Source organism: Dicentrarchus labrax, unplaced genomic scaffold (genome assembly GCF_905237075.1).
Source record: "Dicentrarchus labrax unplaced genomic scaffold, dlabrax2021, whole genome shotgun sequence".
Taxonomy (NCBI): Eukaryota; Metazoa; Chordata; class Actinopteri; family Moronidae; genus Dicentrarchus; species Dicentrarchus labrax.
The window spans coordinates 4,449,262-4,469,857 of NW_026136707.1; the positions used below are offsets into that span (position 1 = coordinate 4,449,262).

Consider the following 20,596-nt stretch of genomic DNA (forward strand, 5'->3'; position numbering starts at 1 on the left):
TGGTGGTGGTGGTGGTGGGGGGGTCGGTAGTGTGAGGTAGAGAGAGGGGTTTGGTTTTGGAGGGTGTTTGTTTGCTGGAGGGCCAGCGGTAAAGCAATATGAAACTTGATTATTCCTTTTCAATAACCGTCTCCTGAGCATCCCGTGGAGACGTCGCAGGTTGCTGATTAGTTCGTCAAAATAATAGAAGGCTCTTGAATAGCCTTGTTAAGATGTCTAACTTTAAGTACTGACGGCAGCCCAAATCATTGTTCGCTCTGAAGCATACGATAATGATGGATTGACTGATGCAGAGGGATGTTCCTGTGCAGGCTGCACACATTTTTTAATCAAGTTTGTTTATTTTTAAGGGCAGACAATATACAAAGTGCTGGAGTAACAATACACGAAGATATATATTTTTTTAGACATTAATACAGGGTATGTACATTAATATTTACACATATAGGCATCACACTGGTTCGTATACTCAGTCTTTCACCCTCTTAATGCCCCATTTGGTTGAATTCTTTTTTTTTTTTTTTTTTTCATGGTGGTGGCCTCACCTCTAGTCTCTGTTTCAGTGCCATCTGTCCCTCTCCTCCTGGAGTTTCACTCACTTTAATCCATCTGTTACCTCTAAAACCATCTCAGCGTGGCACCTCCCCACCATCTTGCCCCCTTACCGAATTTCACTGCAGTGCTTTGATTCTAAAGGGCGCTACAGTAGAATGTTAAACATCGCTAATTTGTACGAGAGCCACTCCTGAGTCTCGCAGGCAGGCCAAAGGTCAAAGCGTTGATCTTTGGAAGTATTTTTTGTCCATATTTGACAGCAAAACAGACAGCATTAAATGTAAACACACACTTTCACTGCTAATATATGACATTTTGTTCTTGGTTTTGAAAAATACTCATATGATACACTGGATTTGACACATCAGAAACAAACAAGCTCTCGAAGGTTTTGATTGTACAACTTTGATATCTTATGTACATTTACTAAATGCCTTTAAATAACCTTCCATATCAAAACTTATTCAAAATCAGTGACAATACAAATGACTATCTGCTGTACCCAAATCTGAAAAACTGGTTTTCACTTTTGACTCAATGTGAAGTGCCCTCTCTTGTAATCATCTGTTTCATTTTCTAATTGCCTTTTGACACAAGTGTCGGCTGTAGAGTCTATAAAATGTACCACAGCTCAGCTCGCACACATTCGCAGGGAACAGAGCCATAATCCCTCGACAAGCCATCATCTCATATATACAGTTACTTCAACTTATCCATGCATGTCCCTCCATCAGACTGGTCGCACTTCAGATAAACATTAAACACTTGGGTAAACATTTGACAGTTTTCCAGAGAATTACGGAGCAGTAAAAAGGGATCGGGGTCGAGCCAGGATGACGAAAAACTGATTTGGAAAGATCACTGCAGACTGTTAGTCCATCAAGCATCAAGGCTGGAAAAGCAGCAACCGGAAGAACAGGAATATATTTTTAAACCTAAACTAAGAGGAACCCGTTTAAGGTGATTACCCCTGATGAGTAATGGATTTAAAAGGAACAAGTTTTACTGTATGTCTCAAAATAAAACCTCAACCTCTCCAGTCTCGGAACCCCACTCCCTGTTTGGTCCTGGGTGGTCCCCTTTAGCCCAGGATATCCAAGTAAACAGGTGGGTTCTTGACCAGGGCCAGCAGGCGGTTGTGGATGTCCTTGATGACCATCCTCTGCTGGGGCTCTCTCTGCCAGCAGCCCTGCATCAGCAGGTAAACCTCCTTGGGGCAGGTGCGTGGCCTTTCCAGTTCCCGTCCCTGTGTGATGCATTCGATGGCCTGTTGGGTAAAACAGTATATTAACAGGATATATTGTGTATGTGCATGTGGACAAACAGGAGACATTGGGTCAGTTCAACTTAAGACCTCAGCTTAACTTTTACGTGCGAACCGACTTATTATTTGAAGAGTTGCTCAAATTTGATTTATTGTCTCACTTGCTTTACCTCTTGTATCAAGTAGAGCCTGATCAAAAATTTAAAAAAATATGGATTTTTGAGATTAGAAATTTACACCAAAATCCCAAGATCATCCATCTGAGAATGCATCTCACTAGCCTTAGTGTAAGTTATGCACTTGTGTCCAAACATGGTGGTTACAGACCGATCAGGATGCTGTGAGGAATTACTGCCAGATACGGCATCGAATTATGGGTGTGGTTTAACGCTAGTGTGTGCTGGCATCAGTTATGTCCGAACTGGATAGTATTTTTTCACTGAAAGAAGAGCAAAGAGTGCCACTAAAGGCTTTTCTCGATGGAAAAGGTGTTTTTGCTCATCTTTGTTTCTGGCTCTCTCAGTACTGACAACTGGCATTTGGAGAGTTCAACAACAATGTCTCTTTACAGCAACTATAACCCCTGATGTTCCAAATGTGTTCATTTGTTTTGATGTGAAACTGGATGTTATTTAACACTAAACTATATATAATGATCTTGGAACTGTCTATGGTTAGATTTAGTGTCTTCCTTTCAAGAGTGTATTTGTACTTGTTCCAGATGGACTGGCAGAAGCTGGACTTTTTAACTATTTATTCATTAACAGTAGCTATCCATTTAATTTCTGCTTGCTTGATAAGTAGTTTTCTCTTACACTGAAGGCGTGTCTACTGACTGAGGTTGGTGGGGGTTGTGTCTGCCTATTTTAGCTGGTAGTTAATTGGTTATTGTGACGATGACTATACTAAGTCGGATTACTTTCTTCTTAAACAAAAATCATTTTCTATTAAATCAAAATTAAAAATGTTCAAATTAATGATGATAATGTGTTACTGTGCAATCTTTGCGAGTACCCCCTGGCAGAAATAGCCCCCAGGGTCCAAGTACCTCTGGTTGGGGATCACTGATGGAGCTGAGGAACACTGATGCTGGAAAGGGATGCTGCTGAATTTTTCATGTAGTTTTGATATTATCTTCACCTACTTTATAATGAAGTGGCAGCCGAAATTGAAAAGCATTCATGGCTGAATACCTTTAAATTCTCGCAGTGTGTTCAAATTAATCCAAAGAGACTTTGTGAACCAGTGAATGCTGCACCAAGGACAAACATTTCTGAATAAAGAAGTTTTTGGCACAACAACCTTAGCATCTACAGATTTATAGATATGTGTCCATTAGCAAGACCTCTGGGATAAATGATAGCAGTTAAAATATGAATAACCAGCAGCAGAGACACTAATGGCTACAATGACTGATTGAGTTCACACGCTCTTGCTGCTCAGTGACTAAATCACTGTCGAGGATGAGAGAGAGGATTTCATTGCGCTCTCCATTTGAAGGGTTACTGACTCAATCTGTTTCCCATTGTTAACCTTGGCCTGATTCAAGAGGCAGTGCTCCAAGCCAAAGTAGGCCGTCAGTCATCCTCGCAGCTCAACAAAAAGACTCACAACAGCCGTCCAAAATGGCCGCTGTCGCCACGGCATGCCAAGTCAGTATTTTGGAGTGATTTATATCCACCACTGTGTGTTTAGGCAACATGATAATTTCACTGGTCTCTCATTGGCCGAGACAGATTAGGTTAACAAGGTTAAAGCTCATTGGCTCTGGGCAAAAATGAGAGCCGATGAGATTAGAATTGAGTGCCTGGGAAAAGTGATCTACCCTTCTCTTGAAAGGAGAGAGGGTTTGGGCCTGTAATAGCACCGCTGTGGTCGCAATGGAGTCCCACTTCTTGGTGCTCGCGCTGAAAAGGCTAGACTGGACTGCCCTTAATTACTATGAATTTATTGATTAGTTTAAGAGTGCAGAGCAGAGAAAAACTTCACCAACAAACGCTCTGAAGTCCCGACAACTACAAGAAAATGTTTTTGTTCTGCAAAAGTTTAAATTATGTGAAAGCACCAAAACATTTCAGGCTGCCATTTAGAAATGTTTTTGCACCAGTATGGGTTCATAAAATCTGGTTAATTTAAGTTAATTTGACATATTTAAATCGATTTTTAAGGGATATATTATATATTTCTATGACAATGTGAAAACAATGTGACAATATGAAAGGGGTCACTCGTGATGAGCCTACAAATAATTTTAACCTGAATCTGCAAGGTGTCAGTAGGCTAGGTTTTGGTCGCTTTGCTAGCTTCTCTACTACTGTAGCCGCAAAAACACATATATTTATATTTTTGGTGAGCTGACCCTTTAAATGGGCTGATGTTTGTGTGGGTTTTTCATATGGTGATGAACAAAATAGATAACAAAATGCTTCCTTGCAACAAGAAAGAATGAAATATCACCCAATAACACATAACGTCCAAATCACCATTGAATATCAAAGTTGTCAATTTACTTTCCGGCCCAACCCACCTCACTGTTGGACAGCTGGTACCAGGGCTGTTTGCCGTAGGTAAATATCTCCCAGAGCACCACGCCGAAGCTCCAGATGTCGCTCTCCGTGGTGAACTTCCTGTACATGATGCTCTCCGGGGGCATCCAGCGGATTGGCAGCATCGTACGTCCACCCACCTGAGGAGCAAATCGAGGCGATGAATGTATGCTAATTCTTCATTCAGTATCATTTTATATGCAAGGGAATCTAAATGTATCATTATTGCATGATGGAAGTGTCAAAATCTTGTTGATGGAATTAAGCAGAGGTAGCACCTTTTAGTAACAAAGTAAGCAAACAGATATCTATTTCTGTTCATCCTTGGAGTACTGATGACTAACTGGAAGAGCAGCTTGAAATCAATGTGAGGCAGACAGTCAATAAGAGTTTTAACATCTAAAATAGCTTCAATTCAGAGAATTTAAAAACAAAAAATGGACCCACAGCCATCAAAACCAGCTTGGGTAACTTGGTTCGTAATGTTGCTAAATTTGGGAGTTTTCAGACGAGTTGTCCATGAACATGGCCTCAATGACATGTACATGAAATGAACAATGCACGAAGCCATGCTGATTTTCCTCTAATTCTATTTCTAAAGGAATATTTCATTTGAAAAAAGTAACTACTAAAAGTAACAACTAATTTGGTGTTTTGATGAGGAAAGCAATCTCGTTATGCTAGATTCTGAATGATAGTTTGATAAAACACTGAGATTGGATCCTCTAATTTTCATTAATACTGAATGATAAAATCAAGGTAGGTAGTCCACCCCTCAGGTGGAACCATATTTCCACATTGAAACATAAGAATGGTGATGGTTTAATAGAGGTTTGAGTGGTTTAAGTAGGAAAATATTGGTCCTCTTATAAGAGTGGTTGAGAAGTTTGAACTACAAGATACAAATCAAAAGCACAGGGTTTAATGGGAATATAATGTTAAATGCTGATTCTGATACAGTAAGTCAGCAGCTCTTTATTCTTGGAAAGCCTTGCAATAATAAAATTAACCAAAGGCAAATTGCACTCAGGGATTGTTCTTGTAACTTTCTCCATGTGATCTTGACTAATACATCTTGAGAAAGCAGTTGCAGGGACTGTGATCCAATCAGTTTTCATCCTCCTCTGTGCCAAGAAACATCTCCAAGGGTTTGTCACATGTTCAAGATATCTGATACCAGCTGATTAACTTTCATTACTAGATTGTTTTTAATTGGCCATTATGAGCCAAACTGGTCTTAATGAGTCGTTTCACAGCCATGGTGTAATTTATCAAGACTAACAAATGTAAAATTATTCAGAGGACTGTGAATTATCCAGAAAAACTAAATTTGTTTCTGGAAAGGAGAGCTGCTGGTGATTTTTCTGAATCACTTTTCCGTGCTTTGAGCACCACAAACTAATTTTCATTCATTGGGGTGGCAGCAGAAATCTCCCAGATGGAATTCTCAAAAATGTGGCCACATAAAAGCAAAAGTATATGCAAGGCCAGACAACATTAGAGCTGAGTAGAACAAAATCCTGTTTTTGTAATTCGGCTGAAGCGATCCTTTGAGAACATCATAGCCAAGCTTTCATCTCAGTAACCCCCCCCCCAAAACAGCAGTCTTGTCTTATTCTTTCTTTTCCACCCACTTACCCGATAGTAATCTGTGCTGTAGATGTCTCGGGACATGCCAAAGTCTCCAATTTTGACCACCAGGCCCTCCCCCACCAGACAGTTGCGGGTTGCCAGATCGCGGTGGACAAAGTGCAGCGATGCCAGGTAGACCATGCCTGAGGCGATCTGGGCGGCGATGTGCAGCATCTGAGGCAGCGTGAGCTGACCCAGCGGGGGCATCTTCGTCTCCTCCAGGATACGAGCGTCAGGGCCATGAGCTCTACAGGTGACACATAAGGGACATGTGAGTGTTTATGTTAGGTTCAAGGCTGCTTGATTTTACATTTGTTTTTCATCCTGATTATCTTAATGGTATTTCTGTTTTATTAGGCAGTTGACAAGGAGATATGTGAGATGAGAAGGGAAAAATTAGAACCCGTCAGTGGTGGGAGATGTACTTTACAAGAGACCTGCATTAAAAATCTTGCTTATGAATGAATGAGTTAATGAAGATGTTATTTTGATCCAGTTCATAAACCAGTTCATAAACCAGTTCATAAACCGTCCATAAATCCATCTGAGGAATTTATGTATCAAATGTTACTTTTCTCCTCCTATGTTTTAGAAAGATATTCAGATGCATAAACATTATCAAAAAGGTTTTTCAGATCTAAATCAGGAACACTTTTTTTAAACAATATTTGTTGTAAATCATGATATAAAGGACCAAATAAATCTTAGGGGTCATCAGATGATCAATAGGAGAGAAAATGTGTTATTATCTTTTTGTATTTATCTCAAATCTTTGCCTTTTGTGAAATAACAGATAATGTGACCCAGTTTAAAGTTTAGAGGGGAAATGTCATGACAAGAGGCTCCAACTAGACTTTTTTTTTGTAAGAGCTCACAAACCAAAAATCTTGCTCCTTATAGTATAATGTGTTCTTAATGTAAAATCTTAAAAGTAACAGATGTCAAAGTAAACCATTTACCTCTGAAGTTGAATTGCTTTTTTTAAACTACTTTCGAGGTCAGATGTGTTTGTAGTTTCTTTTTTGCTTTTTGCTACCAGTAGATGAAAGAATATTTTCCTTATTCATATTTGTTGTGGTGTGGTGGGATTATAATCATATCCACTGAATTGGTTTTATTTTCTGCTCTGTAGCTGAACTCCTGACCACTCTACAGTGTAAAGGGGACTGTATGAACACATATATTTTTTTATTTGTAAAGAACAGAACATGCTGGCCTCTGCTATTCTTCTCTGTACCTATTGGCTGTTCAGATTAATTAAACGCTGGGATTGGGCTCCTAGTATGTTGGTAAATATGGCATCAACCTTGGGTGACCTGAAGGGCAATGACCTCAGCATGCAATCTGCAGATTGAACACTTCTGACATATATGAGCTCTTGAGAGCATTACAAGCACGGTGTTACCACGCCATAATAACAATGACAGTTAATAGGAAACATAAGGCTTGTAATATGCCTAGAATTGATTTGCAATAATGCAATTCAGAGATGCAGAGCACATTGACTGTCAGTTGGTCTTGTGGATCATAAACACCCACTCTCACGTCTAACTCCAGCCTAAATGAGCAAATCACAGATGATGTGTCTCCATCCATCCTAATATCTCTCCTCTCCACTTTGTCCCCTCCTTACAAAGGAAGTTGTCTATACAATCACTATTAGTTTAACAGGCAGGTGGCAGGGTGGGAAAGCAGCTGCATTGTGGGGGCCCTCAGACATTTCACCCATTCTGTCTGCTGGAAATGCGATTTCCATCCATTCGTGAAACATATATCTCAGGCAAAGTCTGTGTGCATGCATGTGTGTTTGTGTGTTTTCATTCCCAATCTGTCTCCTGTGGAGGACACCTGGCAGACAGCATCAACTGCGTCTGCTCTAATAGTTTTGTCAGATGGTTTCCCAGGTGCCAAGTGAGCTCTAATATGTCCACACTGTCTCAGTCCTCGGTGACTCCTTTAGCTCCCTCCAGAGACTTCTAAATTTAGATAGTTTTAGATACCAATTTAAATGATTTAAAGGACATATTTTAAAGCTTTTCTGACACCACGTTGCACAACAATTCAAGTGTTATCATGAACTAATTTTCTACATAACCACTTCTTGAGATATCACATTAGTTCAGTTTATGGTTCAAGGAAACCTGTTTATTTCTGCTGCAGTGCTGAATCTTAAATTCACTTCAATTTAATGTTTCTATTATTATGAGGACATCTTGTAAATAATATATTGGCCCTGTGCCTTGACATGTTGTAAGTAACATTCATACAGAATATGAACCCTGTCTGGGAAGAACTTTTTTTTTTTTTTTGCTTTAGCTAAGCAAAACCTTCTTATACCATTCACTGTTGCATCCATTTTCTGTGACATTAGTCAGATGTAAGTTATAAGTGGACGGAAAAGAGCAGAAATTACAGAGTAAAAACAAGTAATAGCTGATATTAAGTTTGAGTCACTTTAGCAAAAGACAATTTGGGGCAATTTATCTTCAAATTTTGACGGGAAAACATAGATGTCAAGTTTACAGAGACATTAAAATTACTGACTATCTCTAGACCCCTAGATAAATAAGCAGCATGCAAATAGGACCTAAGAGACCTTATAGTGCAGAGATGGAAGAAAAAGCAGCAACATCAAAAATACCAAAAATAATTGTAAAGGTTGCGCAAGTGCACTTCCACATGCATGTCTCCTTCATGCCTTTTGTAGTTAAACACACTGAAACCACACAGTCCACTGAGGTCAGCTAAGTGGGTTTAACCTTTAAGCACACATCAGGTTTGACTGAAACTGTTGCAGCCCACAGTGGCTTTAGAGAACTGGAGTCACTTCTCAGAGATTGTTATTTTCAACTCTTGTTCAAGTGTCAGGAACTAAAAACATGCACACAGGAGAACCACAGTGTCTTGCTGTTGGGCACTGCACATTTTTACAGTTTGTGGTTAAATGCCTTGCTCAAGCTGTCATTGAAGGATGGGGGGAGGATGTGAAGTGACTTAAAGATCACTGGAAGGCCAAAAAGGGTGAATTTGGACAATGAGGCAGGAGGCCTTTTTCACGGACATGTCAGGAAAAACACATGTGTAAATCAAATTTACACTGTACTGTCGCTGCACTGTATTCTCCTTTTTTATATTGTCTCATGTCTCTTTTAAAGCTTGTCATAATTACTTTACAGCTTATGCATTGCTGCCTTGGGAAAACAGAAAATAGTGAAAAATGTCCATCTTAATATCCTGAAGCCCAGATAAGATATTTAAATTGCTTGTTTTGTCTTACCCAAACTAAGAAGAATATCACAATTGCAAAGCTAGAAACAGTGATTTTTAAAATTAATTTACTGATTTTATGTTGACAACTAATTGATTAATCAGTTAATCACATTGTCACAGCTTACCAAGAAAAGAACAGAACTATGTGCAAAAGGTCTCTGTTCTAACTGTTTGTGATGATGTGACAGTGGAGTTTGAATGTTCTACTTGTTTCAGCCAATCCTTTTACTTCAGCATGTAATTTAGTTTCAAACACGCTTCCTGATCATATTAACTACTGGAAGGATCAATATTTTGTTGCTGGAATTAAACTCAGGCCATAATGCACAGGTCTACATACCGAAGGAATCGGTTGAGGTCTCCATGCCTCATGTATTCGAACACCATGGCCAGCGGCTCTCCGTCGGTACAGACGCCGTAGAATCGCACAATGTGCTGGTGCTGGAGCACAGTCAGCAGCTCCGCCTCCCTCTGGAAGTCCTGCCGGGTCGACTCGTTGGCGTCCTTTAGAGTCTGAGACCACACAAGGGGTGTGCATTTACATTGATGGTTATTTGGCTTCATGTAAAAGTGAACATCTTAAATGAACAGCAAACAACAATGAGTGTAATAAAAGGTAGTTAGGTTGTTTGACAGAATTTATTTATTTTTCTAATCATACAATTTGTGTGTATATTCACTGGGGCCAGATTTCCTTGCTACACCCCTGCTTATGATTGATAATGTGTTGCAATAAAAGCATAAGTCTGATTAATGGGATGATAAATCTGAGCTAGATTCATCGTCTTGTTTTTATTCGCTGTGGTTTGCATTAACCTTTTGTAACATGAGCTGTGTATTAAACCACCTGACTGTCCTCAACAAAGACACTCTGAAACCACAGGATGTTATGTCAGTATATGAAAGATGTAAGTATAAGTGCAGTGTACTCTTCTTTGTTGCAGCATCAAGTAGTTTATTTTAGGACTTCATTTTAAGTTTTTTTGAATATTTTTTGTTTTTGCCTTTATTAGATAGTGGACAGCAGAGAGCTCATAGAAAAAGAAGAAGAGATGGGGGATGACATGCAACAGAGGTCTTACTTACACTTAGATGGAGAAAGTCTTAACCACTCAGCCACCAAGAAACCAAAATTTTACTTGTTTTAATTAAGGCACAGAGTGTTGCAGTTCCGCAACTGGTCACTACCTAAATACATTTTTAAAATTCAGGGATTGCTTCTCACTTTTGTGTTTTTGCATTTCAAATCAAATGTTATTGTGATTTTTTTTAAAGCTAATTGTAACTTTCTCATTTTGCTTAAGTACAATTTCACGCATTTTTTACCAGTACCTCATTATTTAAGCTCTCTCTCTCTGCTGCTGCTTAGACTTCCCGCTGACAGCTGACATGGTTTCACTAATGCTGCAAATGTTTAGAAGGAATAAAACCACACTAATAGTGAAAGTGACTTTGAGACAGCAGAGTGACAATGGAAATTACTTACTTTGATGGCAACCAGCATCTTGTCGCTGTCGGGGCTGAGGTTGGCACACTCTGCCAGGTAGACTTTGCCAAACGCTCCTTCACCCAGCTCCCACTTCAACACAATGTCTTGCCTTTTAATATGCTGGACACCTGATTATAATATACAGAAAAAGGTTTAAAAATCAGGGTGAAAACATCTGAAGTCACCTGTCGTCTTGTGTGCACCAAAAGTTAATTATAAAGTACATAATTGTCGCTTATGAAATACATTTTGTACTTATTGTACACTCAAATATTACGGACACTGACAAAAACTGACAGTGACCAAAACACCCCACATAAAAAAGTGCTTGGTGTAAATAATAACACCAATAATCAAGACACTGAATTTTCATCTGATTTCAATAAGCATCGGTGGGCTCAGTAACGTACCATCAAACATCAGCCGAGTGGAAATAAGTGGAAACGAAATCTCAATAACACTCACACATGTCTTTCTCCTTGATGATGCCACAGAAGTACTGTGGATTCTCTACAAAGCTGGATAAACCAGAGTCTTCATCTGAGGAAGGCAGACTGGTTCCAAAGTTCAGGAAACGAAGCGACACGGCCAGATCACTCTCAGCGCCCAAAACTGATGAACCTAATGAAACAGGGAGGGATGCAAACAAGCAAAACTGAGAGATATGTAACACCTAATCAGCCTCCAACCATTTGTGATTGTAGTGGTCATCAAAAGAAGCAATTCAGAACCCATTTTTTCCTTTCATGGAATCGACGTTCTCCACTTCCAACTTGGTTGCACATTTGTTGGTACCATGGTGACAGATGATGACAAGCTCTAATAATCACCATCATCAACCATGCAGCAATCAGGCCACAGTGAACTGAAAAAAATACTATATAGGAAGTCTGAATGGTTAGCAGCCCCTGACTACAGTGCGTATTAAAAGCCAAACAAGTGGGGCCCAAATTGTAAAACCCCACTCAGCAAGGCAAACCACAGAACCCCCAGAGTCCAACATGGCAGAAAATGGAACAACAAAGAGAGAGCACAGAGGCGATGGAGGGAAGGAAAGAGAGAGCGGGGTCCACTTAGGCAATCAGGCCCACTTAGGCACTTTGAGAGTGAGAAGGGTAGATGTGTGTGTATTGGGGGGTGGGGTCCAAGCGGAGCTATATCACATCTAGCTGTTCCTCTATCCATCCATCCATCCATCCATCCATCCATCTCCTTTAATGGCCCTCACCACGTGGCGGTGGCCAAGGGAGGTTTCTGCCGCCATTCTCATGCAGTAATTAAGGCACTTTAGCCCAGCCGACGCAGCGGCTGCCTGTGCGTTACAGCTCAGTGGAAATCCTATATTAGTCAATCTCTCCTGTGCATTACCTTCTGAGAGTCTGACAGAACCATTTGAGATTTGAAACAATAATTTCGCAGAACGTTTGATTATGGTTCATTCCAGTTAGCACATACGTCTTCCGATTATGGTTCTGGGCTGAAACACTGTCGTATACTGGGCTTGAGTCCTTTTATCACACTAGTACAGCATGGCAGTATAACAGAGAGATTTTGGAATATGAGTGGTACAGAAATCATTCTCTGCAATAATGTCTTTCCAAACCTGTTGTCTCAAAGCAATCTTGATGCCACAGGCGAAACTTTCCCACAGCAATTTGACTCAAGAATTCTTTCCATTACAGAGCACAGTATTGTGAATGAACGGGCTAAATGCGCTGTTCAGTGAATGTGCTCAGGTTTTTCAACAGTAAACTGAACTTATCCTTTTGCAACTACTGAATGAGGAAGTGAGAAACTACTTTAAACTGAAAAAAAGCAGTACACAAGGAAATTATACCTTGAGAAAGTTTACATTTTCATGTTCCAGTGGAGCTCTTACAGCAGCGCACGTATGAAGAGATAGGAAAACAAAACGGTGGACTCCCGGCGCCTCATTAAGTGAATAATGATCACAAGAAATCATTAACAAAGAGCCTCTGCAAAGTTCATTTTAATCTGTATGAACTAAACTTTGAACTACTCTTGTTAGCAACTTGTAGTAAGTAGTGGCCAAGCTGATTAAATTACTTAAAATTACTCAGTGTACTGTATATATGTGATACCACTCTCATGTCCATGAATCAGCAATGGAGCTACAACTTAGAATCGATAAGCTTAGCTTATACTATAATGAGTATAAATTCTGCAAGTAACTGCCTGTAAAAGCACAACTTGTCACTTTTACATTTCTGTTTCTGTACAGATAAAAAAAAAACAAGATTAGATAACATGTATAAGTCTGCCTGTTCAATTCAGGAGAAAAACAAACAGTTTGAAGGAATAGCAGGACGGCAAAACAAAACATGCATGCTGTCATCTGCTGGCTCTAGCTTCATATTTGGTGTAAATACACATGAGTGGTATCAATCTCCTCATCTAACTCTCAGCAAAAAGGGGAATGAGCGTGTTTTATGCATGCCGTAAATGAACTAATGTGTAATAACTTACGGTGAATACCAAACTTGGAATGCTGGCCACACTTGTTAATAACCAAAACCATGATGAGAAGCACCGTGCAGGCAAACACAGCAAGACCCACAGCCACAGACACCTGTTCAAACAAAGACACACAGATTTGCAGTTACACTTAATGACAGTATAGATAGTCATTACATTTGTAGTGGGAATGATGACGCACAGACGTACCACAAACACTCGACTCTCCGAGTTCTCTGTGACGTCCATGTCTGATTTGACTGTAGGAACTGATGGGCAAGAATGAGAAAATGTTAAAAGTAAAAAGAGTCAAGACAGACATCACATTGAGTCCATGTTGAAGATGCCAAGATTTTTAGGAGAGTAAAAATCAATTGAAGACTTACTTGGATTCACATCATGGACTGACATGTAGGAAGCGAGAACACAAACACATTTATGAACACAAATTGTGATGAACCAAAGATTATTAAGACTATTTAGAAACTTATCAATCGTTCACACACACCCTGTTTCAATAAGACCCCTGCTGATAACTTCAGCAACTATATTGATTAACACTGACTCTATCCAAAGGTACAGTAATTTCACTGGTTGAATTTTTGTCTAATTTAATAAATGAATTTAAAAGTGATACAAAATTGACATGTTAAAGGAATAGTACAACATTGTGTGGAAATATACTTCCCAATTTAATTGTAAGACATTATTTTGCTAGACATTTAATGTTTTGTAAATATAAATACTCAATACACTTGGTGAAAGCAGTTTGTGTTCGGCGTTACTGCCATTCCACAGAACTCCATAGTCAAATCTAAATGTATAAAAGTATGTAAAAACCTATTAAACTGAAACACCAGTCCATACACTTATTTAAGTTGATTTTTAAGGCACAATATTAATACCTCTGTGCTCTAAAGATGTCATGCTGTGTCTAGTTTGTCATTAAGGGACAAGAAAAAAGGCAAGAAGAAGAAAGTGGTCATTATGTCTATTCCTTATTCATGGCTTTGTAACCATGCGGTATCTTGTGGACCTTATTGTAAACTGTTACAGATTAATCAAGTCATTGTTCCAACACTGGACCAATCAGCGTTAAAATCATAAGGTATTCAGACAGATTTATCTTTTGGCTGCCCTAATGGCCTCCTCTGCTCGTTTCCTGCTCGGAAAAAACATTCTGCAGCTCCAAAACGGTTTCAGGAACTCACCTGGAATTATCCCCTCAGGATCGAGCGGGTCGAAGGGGTTCTCCATAAACATCCCATAGGCTGAGGCCTCAGCCCTTCCCAGTTTGTTCTGCACAATCAGAGTGTAGAGGCCGTTGTTTATGTGGGTGGGCTTGTCGAGGAAGAGACAACCGTGTTTCACTGATCCGTCAGCTGAGTCAGTGATGTACTGGGTGTATGTGAATTCTGATTTCTTGAGTTCTTTCCCATCATACAGCCACGTGATGGTTGGTTCAGGATTACCATCCACAGCAAAGGGGAAACACCAGTGGTGCTGCTGCACAGCGTCCCTCAGGAAGAGGATTTTGACTGGAACTGTTGGGACAGTTGTAGATTGGGAAAGTGAATGAGTAACTCTCTTTTTGAATTGATACCACTCTCGTGTCTGTATGGTAAATGGTAAATACAAAGCTACACTCAGCAGCCAGTTAGCTTAGCACAGCATAAAGACTGGATACAGGGGGAAATGTTAGCCTGGCTCCGTCCAAAGGTAACACAATTTGTCTCTAAAGCTCCCCCAAAGTACCTTTGGACGGAGCCAGATTCATCCAAATTCTACTTCAGTACAGTACTTGAGCAAAAGTGCTTTGTTACTTTCCACCACTTGAAACAATAAGTCGAATAATGATTCCAGAGATAATTTAAATGCACAAGCCTATACACTATGATTATATGCTGAATGTGCACCTTGATCATGTATAACGTCATGTATAAAGTCCACGGTTGGTGAAGTGGCCAATATGTTCCCTCTGAGTTTCCATGAATCAATGTTCTCCATCTGTACTGCAAACCTGTGCTGACCTGCTATGAATAATGAATCCTGGTCGTCGTTTGTGCCCCTGACCACAAAAGCTACCTGGAAGTTCTGCTGAACGTGAAGTTACAGGAAATGGCCTCGTTTAGATCGAACACGACTCTTAAGTGAGACCCCTCACACTACACAGGCCATTCTGCTGCTCTTAACCCATGACCTAGCCTCATGAAGTGCTGTGCTAAGGAGATACTGAGGCAATTGTCTCTTTTTCCGGGTCTTGCTGAAGTCTGTTACACTGAGTGAAAATTAGCGCTGTTTATCACATTTAACTAATCATCCATTAGAGACCTCTACTAACCTTACACAAGCTATTTCACTGCAGGGGTTAAAGGGAAGGCTAGAATTATGTTTAATGAGCCTGCCAGTTCTCAGACATTATTGCAGAATTAGACAATGAACAATTTGAAAGAATGTGACAAATACACAAAATATATCTCAGTGAAGACAAAAGAATAGTTATCTGGCCTTTGCATACAAAATATAAACTTTTGTGATGATGGGTATTGATAAAGCTCTGAATTTGCTTTTAAACTTAAAAATTACAAAAATGACATTGCAAAAAACACGATTTAGAAAAGCTCTTTTATGAAAGGGAAGCCACACGAGTACCATGAATCAATGGCACAGAGAGCCACTCAGCAGTAAACACCCACTGTTCTGTGAGGTAATTAAGAGTAATTAAAGGGCTGGCGGTTAACGAGTGTCCGTCCACCAGGGGGGCTGATGTTGATAGATTAGCTGCACTAACGCATTTATAGACTGCCAATCACTGCGGATGAAGCGGTTTTCCGGAGTAGGAGGGAAAAGTCCATTAGCACAAGCTCAAATCAGATCTTAGCACGGGTTATCAGCCCCATTTTCCTGACGTTCATTATCTGTCCCTTGATGCTTGTGCATTTGGCTTCAGCTGATTGGCGCCCCCGCTCTTTTTGGCTTTATTTTCTAATGAATGTCACTGAGTTGGTGATATATGATATTGTTTGGACAGTATTTTTTCAGTAATGTATTACTAATGCATCTGACTCTGTTTTCTGTGGGACCGCTGGGTGCTGTCATTCCTCATTGTTCTTCAACTTAAAGATGCACTAATGCATCTGAATGGAGAAAACAACAGTAAACCTCCCGGGTCAAGCTGCAACGTTATTTTATAAGTACAGTGTATATGGGGTGAAGGAGTTCTTTAAAAGCAAGGAGAGTGTAAGTTCACTCTCTTTTGTCCTCTCATTGTATCCCTGCATTAAATGGCAAGCCATACCTGCAGCACTTCACTCATATTATTTTAACACTTCTCACCAGTCGCCAGAGTGAGTGGCAGATGACAAAGAGCTCCATTAGAAGCATGGTGGGTACATGCTCGTATTTGTAGAGGGAGCATTTAGAAGAAATCAGTGCAGTCCATTTTTTCCATTCTTTTCTCTGGCTGTCCACCCTGCCTGCACTAAAAAAATGGCCCCAGTGTGTACTCGCCCTAACCTCCATTAAGCCCGACGACTTGTATTGAGCCTGTGAGCTTTCAAGAGTGTGGTTTTATTTTGCTGGCACTTACACTCAATGTCCAATTGCACCATCTCCTCCCCGGGCCCAGCTTGGTTCTCGGCCTCACAAGTTAGGTTGTGCAGGTTGTCATCAGAGGAAACGTTGGTGAGGTAAAGGACCAGTTGTAATGTGGAGCCCAAGATTATCTCCTGCAGCAGCAGATAGCACACACAAAGAGGAGAGGAGGTTAATGCACCCAGGTCACTACTACATATGGATTACTTAGAGGTATACAGGTTAAAACAATGAAATGGGATCCAATTTACTAGATCAATAGATTACAGAACCCAACTTTATTTATACAGCTTTAAAAAAGGGGCAGTTGAGCTAAAGAGCTTTACAGCACAGTGAGAAAAGCAGAAAATAAAGGAAACTAGGAATTAAAATAAAATAGAGAGGTAAGAAACTAAGTAGTTGTTTCCTAGTTTCTCAACATATCAGCCACTCATTTCTCTACCAACAGAAAATGTTCAGAAACCTGTATAAGGTTTTTATCGAAGTACTCCAGATGCAAGACACATACTGTAACTGGGACACTACAAAAATCATAACTAGGACACTAGTGCACTTGTAAATGCACTCAATGCGTTAGCCTGAGTCTCCATACTTTCTAGCCTCCTGACCCTGTCTGGGGCCCAAGCATTTGTTCCTGCTGCAGAAATTTAAAACAGGTCACATATATTCATATTTAAATATATAAAGTTACTCAAAGAATAGTAAAGAGAGCATTTGCAGATTTGGTGCTCTAGTGTGCTTTTTCGGCAGCAGGACATGTGTGTGGGACTGACTCATAATAAACTACAGTGGACTGTTTATCATAATGTCACCCAGTGCAAAGGTGTATGTGTTTTTTATAGTTTTTGGACAACAATGGAGCTTGGTGGCACAGAGGAATAATATATAAATGGCTGTGGACAGAGAAAATATAGATGATCAATAGATGTATCTTTTAATTATGCCAAAATATTTGGACACATGGAGGTGTGGATGGTTTTTCCAGGTCAGAGAAATGTACAGTGATCATTCCGAGTTTTGAAACAATATGGAGTTGGTTGAAGCTGGATTTACCTAGTCGAGTAAATTTTATTTATATAGCCTAATATCACACATTCGCCTCAAAGGGTTTTAGAAACTGTACAGCCCTTCCCAGATGGACACACATTCAGTAGATGTGTGTACAATATAGAAAATGCTAATATCTGTATGACATGCACACATAAATATATAAATATACTGAAAATTCTTCTACCCGGGTGAAGAAAGGAGAGTTGAGCTCTTCAGTTCTCCATCTCACATTGGGAGTTGGACTTCCTGTCACATGACACTCAAATGTCAGGTTGCCACCTTCTTGAATCTTGTCTTTAAAGGAGAAAATGGTCACCTCCGGCAGACCTGAGAGCAGCAGAGGAAACAGCATGAGCACATAGCAATAAGCACAGGTCGCTAATGTGATGATACAACTGAGTGCAGAGCAAAGCTTTTTATTTTTTTCAGTTAAGAGAAACAGCACAGAGCCAAAAACGCTCTCATATGTTTCCTGGCAACAAGATGTTCCTACTGTATGTGATTAAAGCAACAATGGTGAGCCAATTTCTTCCCTGCATTTCACTGCACCTGCTTGTTTAAGGCATTATTATGCAGAATAGAACTGATAAATGGTTGTCATTTTTCTTTTTCAATCCAGATAGATGGAGCTGACTCATTTCAAATATTTAATACACCACATGAGAGGGAGACTTGTCGTAAATATTTAAAATGTCATGAACTTTACAGTAAAATATTTAAACGTTCCCTCCAGACATATTTAAGATATAGTAAAATACTTTGCTTTAAGTAATAATTTGTGCCTGATATGGTTTTTCCACAAAAATATCACAATTTTAATTCAATTGCCAACTTAAAATTCCTAAAATAACATCTCCTACTTCTCCCTCATTAAAAAAAAAATCAAGACTATGAAAATATAGATATAAACAAAAAATTCATAAGTTTAACTACAAGTCCCAAAATGTCTCCTACTTCACCGAAGAATTTCTCAGCGTATGTGTGCTGGAGGATTCAAGTTTTCACATTACACATGTGAAAGCTGCATACTGGACCATGATTGGCTGCCAGAGTAATTGATTTCCAGTGTCGTCCAACACTGACACTGCTCTGTCATGCCCTTTGGCATCCAGTGCCATGCATGAAGTGCTAAAAGAACATTTTAGTTCAGTCTGAAAGGTATCCATTTGCAATTAATGAATGAGAATGTGTCATCAACTCCCTCCTGTAAGAGATAACGACGTTCACACACTTTTGAGTTAAAATTCAGTTATAATATAAAAAAAAAGGAATACACAAGGAATCAATGTCAGGTGAAACTTGACTTGTACTTTCATTTTCCAGTGGACGCACCTCTGAAGAAAGAGGAAAACAAAATGGTGGAAAGCGGACTCATTATGTAATTGATGATCACAAAAAATAATTTACAAAGGGTAAGACCATGAGCCAACAGCCGCAAGTCAAACTCACAGCATTTGGAAAGCAGCTTATTTAAAAAAAACAAGAAATGAATGTAAACTTTTTTTTTGTTTGAACTTATACAACACTGTTGACATTTCATTCAGATACAAAAGGTTCCCTTTAGCATCTCTATGTGATGCCTTTTTAACATGTGGTGAGCATGGTGAAACCGTTGAAATGTGGTTAGTTTTAGGTAACAAAATTATTTTGTTAGGTTTAGGAAAAGATTATGATTGGGGTTAAAATAAAGTATGTTACTTGACTTGCAAGTCACGTTTCCATTTCTGCGGCAAGTCATGAACGTGATGTTATGTAATTTAAAAAAAACTCAACATCGGTCAACAATGACTTTTAGTTTCACAGGAGCCACAAACCCTGGTATCCTGGGTTAAAGTCCTGTGTTTCCTTGACGCTTCCATCCACCTTATCCTCCTCCCTATAGGGTCAAACTATGTAGTATCAATAAGCACAACACAGTTTTGAATCTTGTAACTAAATGAATTTAAAAATACATATATCCAGGAGCTTTGAGATTTAATAAAATGAAAGCCAAACTCACTGCAGTTATCTATCATCAAAGAGTTGAGGGCCACTTCCTGATCATTGGATAAACAAAACAATAGTTGGTTGTCCAGGTCAGCACGTTCATTATGCTGCCACTGCTGGAGCCAGTGGAGGTCACATGAGCAAACAAGAGGGTTGTCCCTCAAAACCCTGAAGAGAAAAAAGAAGGAACATCAGCTCTACTGGCAACATATTAAATGGTTAAGTCTTTTTCACTCATTTCTCTGAGAACAATGCATAAGAAAGACGTCCATCATATAAATATGATTTCCACTGACAAACTAATCTCAGTTTCTCTATAACTCTCAGTTTATTTTTAAAACCGCTATTTAAAAGTACAATTTTAATTTAATATACATCCTTGAAGATTTTCCCTTTTGATAGAAAATAACCTTTTATACCCTCCAACTTTAGATATCTTCAATAATGTAGCCAGACTATGATCTAAGTTTGATATTAGGCCTAATGTTTCAAGTTTCTAAGGAGTCTTAAATCTGCAGACCTGTTCAAGTTGGTCAAAACTTTTGACTTAGGGACTGTGCAAAAATTATTTTTGACTTAGAACCCTCCCCCCATTATCTCAAAATAACATTGAACTAACTCCTTTAACCATTAATAACCTAAAATATAACATTGAACATTCAATACAAACTTTATTTTTATAATGTGAGCCATCAACATACACTAAAAGTAGAATTACCAGTTGTCAAATTTATG

General features: G+C 39.3%; 1 protein-coding gene across 2 annotated transcripts in view; it reads right to left on the minus strand.

Moving 5' to 3' along the window:
* Window positions 1–296: 296 nt before the first annotated feature.
* ntrk1 (neurotrophic tyrosine kinase, receptor, type 1) overlaps window positions 297–20,596 on the minus strand; it is a 31,459-nt gene continuing 11,159 nt past the window's right edge. The window contains exons 5-17 of one of the 2 annotated variants that reach the window (XM_051405752.1): window positions 19,875–20,029; window positions 18,060–18,202; window positions 16,821–16,959; window positions 14,443–14,775; window positions 13,618–13,635; window positions 13,442–13,500; window positions 13,244–13,346; window positions 11,222–11,377; window positions 10,754–10,884; window positions 9,608–9,780; window positions 6,004–6,244; window positions 4,347–4,505; window positions 297–1,822 (exon numbers count right to left, since the gene is read on the minus strand). In XM_051405752.1, the coding sequence (XP_051261712.1) occupies window positions 1,637–1,822; window positions 4,347–4,505; window positions 6,004–6,244; window positions 9,608–9,780; window positions 10,754–10,884; window positions 11,222–11,377; window positions 13,244–13,346; window positions 13,442–13,500; window positions 13,618–13,635; window positions 14,443–14,775; window positions 16,821–16,959; window positions 18,060–18,202; window positions 19,875–20,029 (1,996 nt within the window). In that variant the 3' untranslated portion in view covers window positions 297–1,636. The remainder of the gene's footprint in view (window positions 1,823–4,346; window positions 4,506–6,003; window positions 6,245–9,607; window positions 9,781–10,753; window positions 10,885–11,221; window positions 11,378–13,243; window positions 13,347–13,441; window positions 13,501–13,617; window positions 13,636–14,442; window positions 14,776–16,820; window positions 16,960–18,059; window positions 18,203–19,874; window positions 20,030–20,596) is intronic. The other variant, XM_051405753.1, reaches the window with a different exon arrangement.